The sequence below is a fragment of the Phragmites australis genome, chromosome 10 (genome assembly GCF_958298935.1).
Source record: "Phragmites australis chromosome 10, lpPhrAust1.1, whole genome shotgun sequence".
Classification (NCBI taxonomy): Eukaryota; Viridiplantae; Streptophyta; class Magnoliopsida; order Poales; family Poaceae; genus Phragmites; species Phragmites australis.
The window spans coordinates 4,348,874-4,362,040 of NC_084930.1; the positions used below are offsets into that span (position 1 = coordinate 4,348,874).

At 43.1% G+C, this 13,167-nt stretch overlaps 1 protein-coding gene and 1 non-coding gene across 2 annotated transcripts; one reads left to right on the forward strand and one right to left on the reverse strand.

Annotated features, from left to right (window-relative positions):
• Positions 1-2,750: 2,750 nt before the first annotated feature.
• Positions 2,751-4,055, reverse strand: LOC133931114 (protein ABERRANT PANICLE ORGANIZATION 1-like). Its single transcript, XM_062377927.1, has 2 exons — positions 3,415-4,055; positions 2,751-3,336 (listed from the first exon to the last, which is right to left on the reverse strand). The coding sequence occupies exons 1-2, from the start codon at positions 4,053-4,055 to the stop codon at positions 2,751-2,753; spliced, it is 1,227 nt and encodes a 408-aa protein (XP_062233911.1).
• A 6,770-nt stretch (positions 4,056-10,825) lies between these two features.
• On the forward strand, positions 10,826-10,964 carry LOC133883790 (small nucleolar RNA Z247). Its single transcript, XR_009902998.1, has one exon. It is a non-coding gene; the product is annotated as a small nucleolar RNA Z247 (small nucleolar RNA).
• Positions 10,965-13,167: the final 2,203 nt, after the last annotated feature.

Below are 13,167 nucleotides of genomic sequence, written 5' to 3' on the forward strand. Positions count from 1 at the left end.
CTACAGAGATGCAGGAGAGGAGAGAGGGTCCATAAATTTGGGGAGGAGGAAGTGTGTCGTATCAATATTCACAGAGGATGCTTGTGGGTTTAAAGGGATGAGGAGAGTAATAGAAGATAGAAAATATGATAGCGACTGAAGATGAAAAAATAAGAATATTGTTATATTGTTAAAAATGTTATAATAGTGTTAGAGAAAAATTAATTTTTAAGTATCTAGAGATAATCTAAGCCTATATATATATATATATATATATATGCTAGTACTATGTTATTCGCACAATAAATCAACAATGACATAGTAGCAATATTGGAAAGGTCAGTCCACTGATCAGTGAAATGAAAAGAAAGCTCTAGCTACAGACAGTACTAGCAAGCTAGGGGTCCTGGCTCTGTTTTGTCTTGCTCAGGCCAGGGCGCCAGGCCAGCAGGCGAGCCTGCACACACGTACGTACTGCTCCATTGATCTCTCTCTCGCGCGCGCTCGAAGCAAAAGAAGAAATCAAAAGAATCTAGCTAGGCATCCGCGCAGCACCAAACCGGGCGAGAGAGATTTCCGTGTGCATTGGCCGGCTCCGATCCAGCCAACAAGTACTACCACCTGCATATGCTACAGTACTAAACTCATGTGCATTCCCCAGAAGAGATTCCTCCGTTCTACTGTACATTGCCAAAAATAGTCCCACTGTACATGCAGGCATAGTTCCTTATCCCTGATCTCTTCGCATATGCTGCTCCACTGTACATTGCCAAAAATCTGGAAGATAAGGTGGATGTTCATTGGGGCACGTGAAATAAATACGTCGATTTTTTTTCATTTCACTCAAGGATTATGAAGATTTGCATAGCTCATGATGCGAAATCGGGTGCATATTAGTTCATCAATGTATGGTTTTGAAGAATTTTGATACAGTTGAAAAGAAGCTGTATCATGATTTCTGAAGCTGAAAAGCAACATGGAATGCTTCAAACTTTGATTGCCTTTTAGCTGACCTCCATCGGAAGAAAACATAAGAGGAAAGCCACTGAGATCATGAAGACTTGATGCTGATAACTATTGTTTGCAAACCGAAAATACTTGTGTGATTGGAAGGATTAATCGAATAGGTTGATCTACCGCCATCTCATTCCTCATAAGTACATATCTAGAATGATAAATGAGTCATCCCACCAACCTTGTCGTTGTGAGAATTCTTAATTCATGAGTCATATGGAGGAACTTATATCACCACAAATATAAACCAAAACAAGTGTTGGATTTTATTAAGCGATTATAAGGGCCTTTTGGAGCTAGAGCTGAGGGATATGAGGATATTTGGATAAGCTAACTTGTTTGTATTTTAAACTAAAAATAGAGGTTTAAAGTTTAAATTTCTTGATATTAGCCTACAAACACCATATTCTAAAAGAATTCAGTATTCGGAGCTCTCCCTAGCAAACCTAAATTGACTTACTATCATGGTATGAATCGAAGATGGACTACCCTAACTAAGATGGATTGACTCCTCAAACCAAACAATCCATTGCCCATTCTCTGATTTGAACCCAATCATTAGAATTATGTTATCCAGTTCAATTTCCAGTCTTTAGGGTATATAGCATTTCCTTCTTGAAGTTTACAGCCACTCTAGGAAGATATATATCTAATGGAAAACAAACATTTAAGGTAAAATAACTTTTTGTCTCCTAAATTCTATAGCAAGCACAGAACATATAGAGTAATTAATATGGTTATTGAATCGATCAAAAGAGCTTCCGTGATGTGATTTAACTGACCTCAGCATTTTGCATACCTGTCATGGCATATGCACCTGATGGTCTCACATCCCTTTAATTTGGCCTATGATCAATATGTCATTGCGAAATGCATTTAAATATAGCATAACTATTGCAAATTGAGCAGTAATTTGGTTCGTAGTCTTTAGTTGAGGGACCGTTCATGTTGGATCGAACTCAGGTGCTCATCTGTCATTTAAGTATCTCCCTAAATGGTTCAATACTCTCTCTTAAGATAAAGTTAAGAGACGTCTTCTCTCCGTGATCGAGTTTAAAAAGTAAGTAATAGCTCGGTTGGTAAAGTCTCGAGTTAAAAAGCTGCCTACCTAGGATCAAAACTGAGTGCTAGCAGGTTGTATGCGTATCTCTCTAAAGTGTTCAATATCCAATCTCTTAATACAAAGCCAGAGACATCTTCTCCTGTGGTTGAGTTTTTTTATTACATAACTATTTATATTATGCATATGAACCCATCAAAATAAATTCTTCAATTCTTTCAGGGCGACATTATCAACAAACATATATGAACTTCGTCAGATGATCTCATGACTAGACAAATAAAAAATGCATATGTAGGAGAGTAGCACCAGCAGTTTAGTTGGTCTATGGACTAGTAGCTAGTATCATTGGCCACAGAAACCACTTCCAAAGTTCCACAAGCCAGAGTCTGCATCAGATCACTACTACACTCTTGCATGCTCCATTTAGATGACAAATGCTCATGCAGTTAGCCAGTTCCCAGTTACCAGTTACAAAATTATAAAATAATAACTGATTCGCATACATAAATTATGAAATACCAGACTTACTACTAAGGAACATCCATGCATATGACACATCTCACTAGTCACTACTGAACTTACCAGTAGTTACGAACATGTTCTAAGAAACATCCAATTTCACGGCTAAAATGAGCTCATGCATGCAAGCACTGTCATTGAGCCATGCATAAGCCACATATGCAGGAGCAGCTAGCTAGCCCTGCATGCCATGCAAGGCTACCGGTGCCGTGGCGTCCAGGAGACCGATGGCCGGCGTCGCCAGGCGGGGCTCGTAAGCGAAGACCCTGAGCCCCGCGCCCCCTGCCGCGCCATTCCCGACGTATGGGTACGGGCACGGCGGCGCCCACCGCCACTCGTCGCGGCACGAGTCGAACACCAGCACGGGGCTTACCGGGCCGCGGGGAGCGAGCACGACGAAGTCGCCGTGCGCGGCGCACTCGAAACCGCGCCCGCCCTCGGCCGCCGAGAACTGTGCGTGCACGTCGGGCGGCATCCGCGCCACCTCTGTCCACGCCCCGCCGCCGCCGCCGCCGCTACCGCCTGCTCCTCCGTGCCCGCCGCGTAGCGTCCACACGCGTACGCTCCGTGGCACGCTGAGGCGGCTCTTCTCGACGGCCGCAACCAGCGCCACCCTCGCCTCGCTCTCCCTCCCGCCGCCGAGTTCCACCAGCGCCGGCGAACGCAGGAACCTCCTCATCGGCGGCTGCACCTTGCTCCAGACGTTGGCCGCCACGTCGAACACGAGCACTGCAAACGGCGACGAGCTCATGCAGTAGAACCTGCAACCACCAATATAACTTGCATGTAATTATCGTGTGGTGTGTATGGACAAATTGCGAACACAAGTGCGGGATTACCTTCCGGAGGCGAAGGCCATGCCGGCGCGGGGGTCGAGGGAGGAGAGGCGTGGGAGGAGAGAGCTTGGGGCCCAGAAGCCGGAGGGCGGGACAGAGGCAGCATCGGCGACGAAGGTGTCGGCGGAGATGTTCTTGACGGCAAAGGGGGACACGAGGTCGTCCCCGGCCACGACGGCGATGAAGGAGGTGGGTCCGGCGGCGAGGCCAACGGTGGGAGAGAGGCGCGCGTTGGGGCAGATCGGCAGCGGCGCGAGGAGGCGCGTGATGGGGTTTGCGAGCATCAGCGTCTTGTGTCCGGACGCGTCCGACAGGAACGCGAGCAGGCCAGCAGACGCGGCCGCCGGGGAGAACGACTGCCCAGCTCCGGGCGCTGGGAGCGGCAGCGGGAGACGGGACCATGAAGGCACCTGCCCGATGGGGTCGAGAAGGAGGAGGTGCCCCGGCGCGGAGGGGACTGCGAAAGCGAAGAAGGGGAGGTGTGGGGAGAGGAGCAGGTGGGAGTGGAGGAAGGGCGAGGAGAAGAGGAGGCTGTAGAAGCGGCGGCAGGCGGCGCGGAGGCGGAGGAAGGACGGGGTCGGGAGGCACGCCAGCACGCGGTCCACCAGCGGCTGCGGCAGGCGGCGCCACACGCGGGGGTCCATGTCCACCGTCGCCGCCGAGGACGACGAGGAGTTTAGAACCGGCTGGTGGCGAGGGTTCATCATGCTGCCCTACGCTCTGCTGCTGGAGGAGTAGGAAGGAGAGCTTGAAGTGTGAGTGAGCTAGCTGCAAGTGATATGCAGGTGCATGTGAACTGTGAAGTGGAAGACGCTAGTGAAGTAGATGGAGAGAGCACGCAAGATGGCAAATGATATGCACGATACTGAGGGATTTCGGATTGATGTGAAGCCTGCAAAGGTTGCAGGCAAACCGGCACAAAAGCTGGTTGGGAACGGAAATCGCGTATGATTAAGCAAACAACGATTAACGTGCCTGCAAACAGCGATGTAAAGTGTTAGGGAAGTTCTGGTTTTTTGTGAACTGTGATAGCTGACCGGGTAGGCGGTAGCCTTTGTTAAGCTTTATCCTGTCATTCTATGTTGGCAGGGGAAGGGAAGATGGGCAAACATTGAATAGGCACTGGACGTTTTGGTTTGAATCATGTGTCACTGAAATCGAAAACACTACTGCATGAACAAAGCAACTGGTTCATAGATGATTATGTGCCGTTTTAGTCTCTTTTATTCAATTTCATCTATGAAGCTGTATGCTGGTGTTTTCTTCAGTGCATACTAGCTATGTCAAATTCCAAGTGTTATATTCGAATTGAAGATAGCTGTACCTCAGTTGGTTTGGATCTTACGGTGAAAACTGTCTGGTTCGAGTCTTAGACTTGATACAGCTGCATATATTTTTTGATTAAATCTAAAAAGAATAATAGATGTACACTTAAATGCATTCAGTAGTTAAATTGCGTACCTGTGCTACGTAAGATTATATATTTATACATTCATTCATTTTTAGACATGGGTGTGTCTAGTGTGATGTGCATGCGTTGTCGAGGTAACATAGGATGATCTCAATATTCAGTAACTTCATGCATACCACCAAGCAAATTGGCTATGCTCTGCATGTCTATACATATAAGCACTTCAGCAACAAAGTGAGGTTAAATGTAACTCATCCTCATAACAATATAGAAAAATAAATTATCATATGGATCCATGCCACATATTTTACGGGGCTGGGTAGCGGTGGTGTACATATATATATATATATATATCTATATACTTATAGAATACACGAGTTATAGTAGATCTGATCGATATCCACTGTTCACTTAAATTGATCAACCGGCCATCGTACAAAGTTAGATCCCGTTCCTGATTCCAAAAATATATTTAATCTCATTATTTTCTTTTCTTATCTAGACTTCTAATATTTGCCTTTCATAAATTCTAAAAATACATTTAATCTCTCATTATTTATTTTTCATATCTAGACGTTCAATATTTACCTTTCATACATTCAATCTCCTACTCTTTTACTTTTTCAGGTTACTATATCCTAAATTGTGCAATTGTTAGTTATGTCTAATAGTTAGAGCTGTCATAGCAAGTTACACAACAGATACAAGTAACATGATTTTAGGGTTACGTACCTAATAACTAGGAAATTCGAAATACCCCTTAGAAGTCGCTATGAGTTTGATTTCCCATCAATATTCTCAGCGCCACGTCCACTGAACTTGAACTTGGGTGCCCACCCCTTAAATGCCGGCATAATTTAGAAAAGAGACCATGGATATGTCCGCGCTTGTGTGGTGCTCTCTTTGATTCTAAATATAAGTTGTTTTAGACATGCGCACAGAATTAAGGAGATGCTAAAATGAACATATTGCCCTGCAGTTATTACGCGTTAGAAAAGATACGTCATTTATTCATGAAAGAGATAGTACTCTGAAGAGGAGTAGCCGAGTAGGAATGTAGAGTCCGGGTCGAATTCATTAACTATCAATTGATCAAGCTTATGCGCAATCATATATCCCAATTAAGCATGTATTGATTTATATATGCATGTGCCTGTATGAGGCTAAAAACCAAATTTTCTTAGAAACATAAATATTTCAGTTCCTTTTCATCGATGGGAGAATATAAAAGCACCGAGGCAAACAGGCAAATTCACCTCTTAGGGCTTCTTTGGAACAAATGATTTTTTGAAGGAATTTTGTAGGATTTAAATCCTATAGGATTTTTCCTATATGGCCCTTTGTAACACAGGATTGAGTATGGTAGAATCCTATAAAATTCTTATAGAATGCCTAAATAATAGGAATTTTGGAGAAAATCTATCATGAGCTTCAACCTCTTGAAAAGTTTTCTTTGTGCTTTTATCTCTCCTCAAATTCATATGTTTTTCTTGCTCCATACAAACGGCCATATCTATTGTTTTCCTATGTTTTTCATTCCAAAGGATTCAAGAAGCTAGACAACTTTAATCAAGCGTTTTTCTGTCAAAAGACCAGTTCAAGAAACAAACCAATCTCATCGATGTGCTAAGCCTAGGGATCAATCCCAACATATAGTGACTCCACTGATGATAATCATTATAATATCTATACTTAAACATATTAACTGATTTACAAAAGTAACATTCAATAGTCAAATCCCAACATATAGTGACTCCACTGATGATAATCATTATAATATCTATACTTAAACATATTAACTGATTTACAAAAGTAACCTTCAATAGTCAAAGAATCAAATAAACTGTAGCGAAACTAAACGAACTATGAAAACTCAAATCCTTTATGACTCCTCCACATGTATTATCAACGTAGAAAGCATCTTAGAACGATCCATCTTCAACGTACTCCTCGATACTTTCTCCAATTGAGTGTTTAGCGATAACAAGAGTGAGCACTTGTCGTACTCAGCAAGTTATGAAAGAAATAGTATGCATATGAAGGCTTTAACTAGAATATGGATGAATCGCTCTTTACATAAAACAACATTTAAGTAGAAACATTTTAAAATTAATAATAATTAAGTGAATGATAAACCACCTCAAAATTTCATCCATCTTGACTTAACCAACACTGACCAAGTCAACTAAAATTCCATCCACTAAAGTTGAACACCTCAATCACAGTTCTCACCACTATGACTGATGATCATCAACTATGATTCTCACCATCACAGTTAATCAGACTAACCAAAACATCACGTTATAATCATAGTAGGTTTTCAGTGTCGCTCGTGACCGTGAGCACGACTGAATATTCAGTTTTAAGTATGCAGAGGTTGTACTTTATCCACAAGACGTTTCTTCCCATTTTGCTAAGCATCTGTTTGCTGACAGAAAACTCTTACACACTACCGAGGTGTGCGCTAGGAATCCACTAGAGAGACTTTATAATACCACTCTCTGTATATGTCTACCTGCTAAGGTTTCACCACCGCGTAATTCCACCTCAACAACAGAAACCCCCTCTTGCGCCTTACGGATCTAAGGAAGTCCATCCGTTCCATTCCCCGTACCACTAAATGGTCTACGCTATACTAAGAGCAAAGCAAATTATTTAGTTAGGCCCGTCCCAGACTAGGCTTGTGGTTGTACTGTAAATACAGAAAGATCATCCCATGAATCGGTCCTTAGATTTGAGAAAGACTACCATTTTCTCAACCGTATATCACATACCGATCATACCACATACTCAAATCCCTATGACATGTTGCTAAAAAATTGTTCCATCATATTTTATCATTGTTGTATAGGACCATTATCAATGTCATAGAGAAATTATCATCACTTCCATCCCAAAGCAAGACTAAGCATTATCTACCCTTCCATAACCCAAAACCATACTACGATGACAAGGATGATACAGAAAACTAAGGTAAATCCTAATGCATAGGATTCCCAACATATTATTAGCATGGATGTTTGTAAAATAAAATATTTCTAAAACTATGATAAATATGTTCAAGAACACAACTTGCTTTCACTGAACTCAGTTGGGTCCTTGAAATCCTAATCCTATAGACCTTCTAGATCCTCCTGAACGTTGACGTCTACTCGCAACAGACACAAAAAAATAACAACACATAAACGTCAAGATCCAAAAAGAACCAAATATGACACAACAAACATCATCACATACAAGATCAAACTTTTTCGGATAGTCCAGCAAAAGAACGGATCAAAACGGAGCTACGATTAACAAGTTATAATTTTTTAAAGATTAAAATTGAACTAAAAAGATTAACTACAAATGAAATTATGTTGCTGAATTTTATTTAACATTTTACTAAAGACATCTATGATTTTATGAGATTTTTAAAATTTCCTAGCATTTATTTGAATTATAAACTCTTTAAAACTATTAAATAGAATTTAAATAAACCTAATAAACATTATCAGGAATTAACTTCCTATTCATTATTATTTTCTAGAATTATTTTACAATGATAACTATTTATTGTGCAATATACATTAATTATGACATCAACAAAATAAATAAAACAAAAAGAAAAGAAAAGCTAACTGGGCTACTGACTCAGCCGAACATGCTGATATGGCCTGACACATCGGCAAATTTGCTAACATGGCTTAATAACTCGGTAGGTGACATGGCAAAAAGTTGACTATAATTATGGATGCCATGTGTCAACACTGGATTGGCTGGCAAATGAGTATGAAGGGACTTAATCATCACCGTCAAGTCTAGATCTGACGGCTCAGAAGCTTTGGCTCTCAGCTCCGGCAAACAGAAGGTGACGACGGCTCTTCCCATGGTGGCGCACGACCAGAATCCCGCCAAAACGACGCTCCGGTGGTCCAACAACTCCGATGAGTGGCAGGAAAGAATCGGGGAAACACGGGGAACTAACCTAGGGCACACGTCGGTGTTGAAGAAGCTCTAGAGAGGCTGATGATGGCGAAGGGTGGCTTAATGCTTCAGAGCTCGTCGGAACTAGGCACTGGGCATCGCGTGATTTATCGGCGATGAGTTCAGGAAAAAGTTAGGGATGACCTGGGAAGGACATAGGGCGCATATATATAGGCGGGCAGCTCTCTAATCTCTAATTCTACTCAGATTTGAAAAAAAGGCAATGGCGACGGCTCAAACTCGAATCCGACGGTTCAAACGTGCTCGGGCTTCTATATCTTGGGCAAAAGCTCACGCATAGACTCTGGATTCTTCCTCCTTTTGAATTATAGCTTATCTCTAACTCTATCTCGCGGATTTGATCGGGATTTTGAGTGGCTGACGGACTCCCTGATGAGTTCATCTTGGACTTGGGTGGTTGATCTCTAGCTCGGACACAGCGATTGTGGCACGAGCGGTGGCCAGCTAAGCTGCTGCTGCGCGAGCTGAAGTGGAGAAGAGAGAAGAGAGGGAGAGGAGATGGTGGGCTCGGCTGGGCCGGTTGGGTTGGGTTGAGTTGGTCTGATTAGACTGGGCCAAAACAGAGAGAGGGAGAGAAAAAGAAGAGGTGAGCTTCAACCTTTTTATTGTAAAAGCTTTTCCTTTTAATATTCTAGTTCCCTTCTATATATACACATGTATATTTATAAATATGGTGTATATACCATATATTTACATATCATACTAGCTCACAAAATCAAGCAATCAAATATATACACTTAGGATTATTTAATTTCACAAATTCTTTAATTTCTTTAGAAAAGTTCTTAATTTCTTCGGTTTTAAGAATTTAGACTGTTATATTTTCCTATTCCTGTATTTTGACAATCTTTGTTACAAAAGAGACCTTAGTCTTGGGATTCTTTTCTACCACGTATTTGAAAATTGGATAGCTTATAGTATTCAGTCTACACGTCGGCTCCGGAATAGGCCCTATATATACTTCCGATCACATACGAAATTTGAAAGTCACTTCACTTATCAGCAGCTTACCATCAGTTGTCATCGTGGGTAGTGGTATTACCAGCGCATACATCACTAGTTCATACGTACAAGCATGCATGCATGCATGTAGCTGTACCTCTACTGTTCTACACTGCGGGTCTACGAGCTAGCCAACGACAGTACTACGACCACTACGTTATACAGGAAGATGAGCTTGCTACGTACGTTTTTCCTACTGGCTACTCTACGTCTCCACGTACTCTCGCTCGTGTGTGAAGATGAGCTTGCTACGTACGCCATGCTTTCACACGCACGTACATCAAGTACATGTAGTACTCCGTGTTAGATAGAATAGCATGTATATTTATAGATAGAAAGATAAGATTAGTTGTGCCTAAGATAGAATCACGTCCCCTCTTAATTCGCAACTACCATGTAAACCTTGTGCCGTGATTTATCGGCTATATCAACAGAGCTACGCGGCCTCGTGAGAGGCGTGAACGCTTCCACCAATTTCTACATGGTACCAGAGCCACCTCCTCACAAACACATCTAGTCGCCATGAGCGCATCATCCTCTTCCTCAGCTTCGGCCGGTGGATCGCCGTTCGGCATGCCGGTGACAGAAAAGTTGGGAAAGAACAACTACCTCTTATGGAAGGCCCAAGTTCTTCCTGCCATCAGAGGAGCCCAGATGTTTGGGTATCTCGACGGATCAAACGTCGCCCCTCCAAAGGAGATCGAAGAAAAGCAACAAGACAACAAGATTATCAAGAAGATGAATCTAGAATTCGTGAAGTGGATGGCCGAGGACCAGCAGGTTCTTGGCTATCTGATGACGTCCCTGACGCGCGACGTCATGACGCAAGTGGTGTCGGTCACCACAGCGGCAGAGCTATGGAGAACTCTTGAACAAATCTTCTCTTCAAGAACTCGAGCAAGATCCATCAACACGAGGATCGCATTGTCGACCACAAAGAAAGGTAACATGACTGTTAATGAATATGTTACTAAGATGAAGGCTTTAGGTGATGAGATGACAACTGGAGGAAGGCCACTTGACGAAGAAGATCTTGTGGCATACATCATCGCTGGGCTTGATGCTAACTTCGAGCCGGTGGTGTCTGCGGTTGCGGCACGTGCAGAGCCGATAACCGTAGCTGAGCTATACGGCCAGATGCTAGGGTTTGAAGGAAGAAACGATCTACGTCAAGGAACATATCAAGTCTCAGCAAATTCGGCCTCATTTGGAAGAGGCAGAAATCAGCGCGGTCAAGGACGTGGCCGAGGCTACGCTGGTCGTGGTCGAGGCGCTAGACAAGCACCGGCTACAGGGTGTGGAGGCGAACGTCCAACGTGCCAACTGTGCGGCAAGATGGGGCACACCGTCGGCACATGCTGGCACCGATTTGATCCTGATTTTGCTCCACAAGAAAAGGCGGCAAATTCAGCCTGTCAATCCTATGGGGTTGATACAAACTGGTACGTCGACACGGGCGCAACAGATCATGTGACCGGCGAACTGGACAAGCTGAGTGTGCGGGAGAAATATCATGGAGGAGATCAGATCCATACAGCCAATGGTTCAGGTATGCGCATTAGTTATACTGGTCACACACAAATCTATACTCCCCATCGTCCTTTGCATCTAAACAATGTCCTTTACTCTCCTGATACAAAGAAAAATCTCATATCGGTTTGTCATTTTTCTGCTGATAATAATGCATACTTTGAGATTCATCCTGATTTTTTCTTGATCAAGGATCTCATCACTCAGAGAGTTCTCCTTCAAGGCAGGCGTAAAGATGGGCTCTACCTCCTGCCGCCTTCATCCACATCCAATAACACGAAGCAGACTCACCTTGCTACAAAGCCCTCCTTGGTTCGATGGCATGACAGGCTTGGCCATCCTTCTCATGCCATTGTTAGACAAGTTGTCTCTAAAAATAAACTTTCGTATTCCAATGAGTCCAATAATGAGTCGGTATGTGATGCCTGTCAACAGGCAAAGAGTCATCAACTTCCCTATCCTGTGTCATCTAGTGTTTCTGCTGCTCCTTTAAATCTTATTTTTTCTGATGTTTGGGGTCCTGCTCCAAGTTCTGTGGGCAGAAAAACTTATTATGTGAGCTTTGTTGATGATTACAGCAAGTTCACTTGGCTCTATTTAATAAAACATAAGTCTGATGTCTTGCAAAAATTTCAAGAATTTCAGGCTCTTGTTGAAAGACTCCTAAATCGGAAAATTATTGCTTTGCAAAGTGATTGGGGTGGTGAGTATGAAAAGTTACATTCCTACTTCTCCAAAATAGGTATCACGCACCTTGTCTCATGTCCTCATGCTCATCAACAAAATGGAGCTGCAGAACGAAAACATCGCCACATTGTGGAAGTAGGTATCTCTCTTTTAGCTCATGCAGGCATGCCTCTCAAATTTTGGGATGAGGCTTTTGTCACTGCAAGTTTCTTGATTAATCGCACTCCTAGTCAAGTCATTCAGTTTGACACACCTTTGGAGCGTTTGTTTCATCAAAAACCCGATTACTCTTCTCTTCGTGTTTTCGGGTGTGCTTGTTGGCCAAACCTTCGCCCATACAATTCTAGAAAACTTGAGTTTCGCTCTCAACAATGCGTTTTTCTTGGCTACAGTCCTATGCATAAAGGCTACAAATGTCTTCATGTCTCCACGGGCCGTGTTTACATTTCTCGTGATGTTATTTTTGATGAAAACAGTTTCCCTTTCACTAAACTCCATGCTAATGCCGGTGCTCTCCTTCGATCTGAAATCCTTCTTTTTCCGCATTTGCTTCCTGATCAAGGGGGTGTAGTGTCAAGTGATCAGTCAACTAATGCGCTTAATAATTCCCCTGATGATGCTAATAATTCTGGTGGTGATCATGTGGCAGTTTTTGATGATATTGAGCATAATTTGCATGAACATGGTGGCGCTGGACATGGGGAGGGTTTTCCCGCCTCCTTTGACACAATGGCAGGAGAATCATCCTCGGGATCACCGTTGTCAGCGTCAGGACTGGCGGCTGATTCCTCCGGCCTCGGTACGGGTGAGCATGCAGCCAATCAGGGGGAGGAGCCAAGCAGCTCTGAGCAGCTTTCTGCCGTGCATGCTCCCTCGGAAATCGACGCGACCGGATCGTCTACGGCTGCTGGACCTTCTTGGCCACATACCCGGTCACAAAGTGGAATTTCCAAGCCTAAAGTCTATACTGATGGTCAGATTAGATATAATTTTTTGACACTTTTAGGAGAACCACAGAGTGTTGATGAGGCACTGGCTGATAAGCAGTGGAAAGAAGCTATGGATTGTGAATATAGTGCATTGATCAAGAACAAAACTTGGCACCTTGTACCAGCTAATGAAGGGAGAAATATAATTGA

What these genes read in the sequence shown, in the direction of transcription:
- LOC133931114 (XM_062377927.1), bottom strand. Translation starts at nt 4,055, where the DNA reads ATGGACCCCCGCGTGTGGCGCCGCCTGCCGCAGCCGCTGGTGGACCGC. An exon ending in ATGGCCTTCGCCTCCGGAAG is followed by an intron (nt 3,337 to 3,414) that starts GTAATCCCGCAC and finishes TGGTGGTTGCAG; the next exon opens with GTTCTACTGCATGAGCTCGT.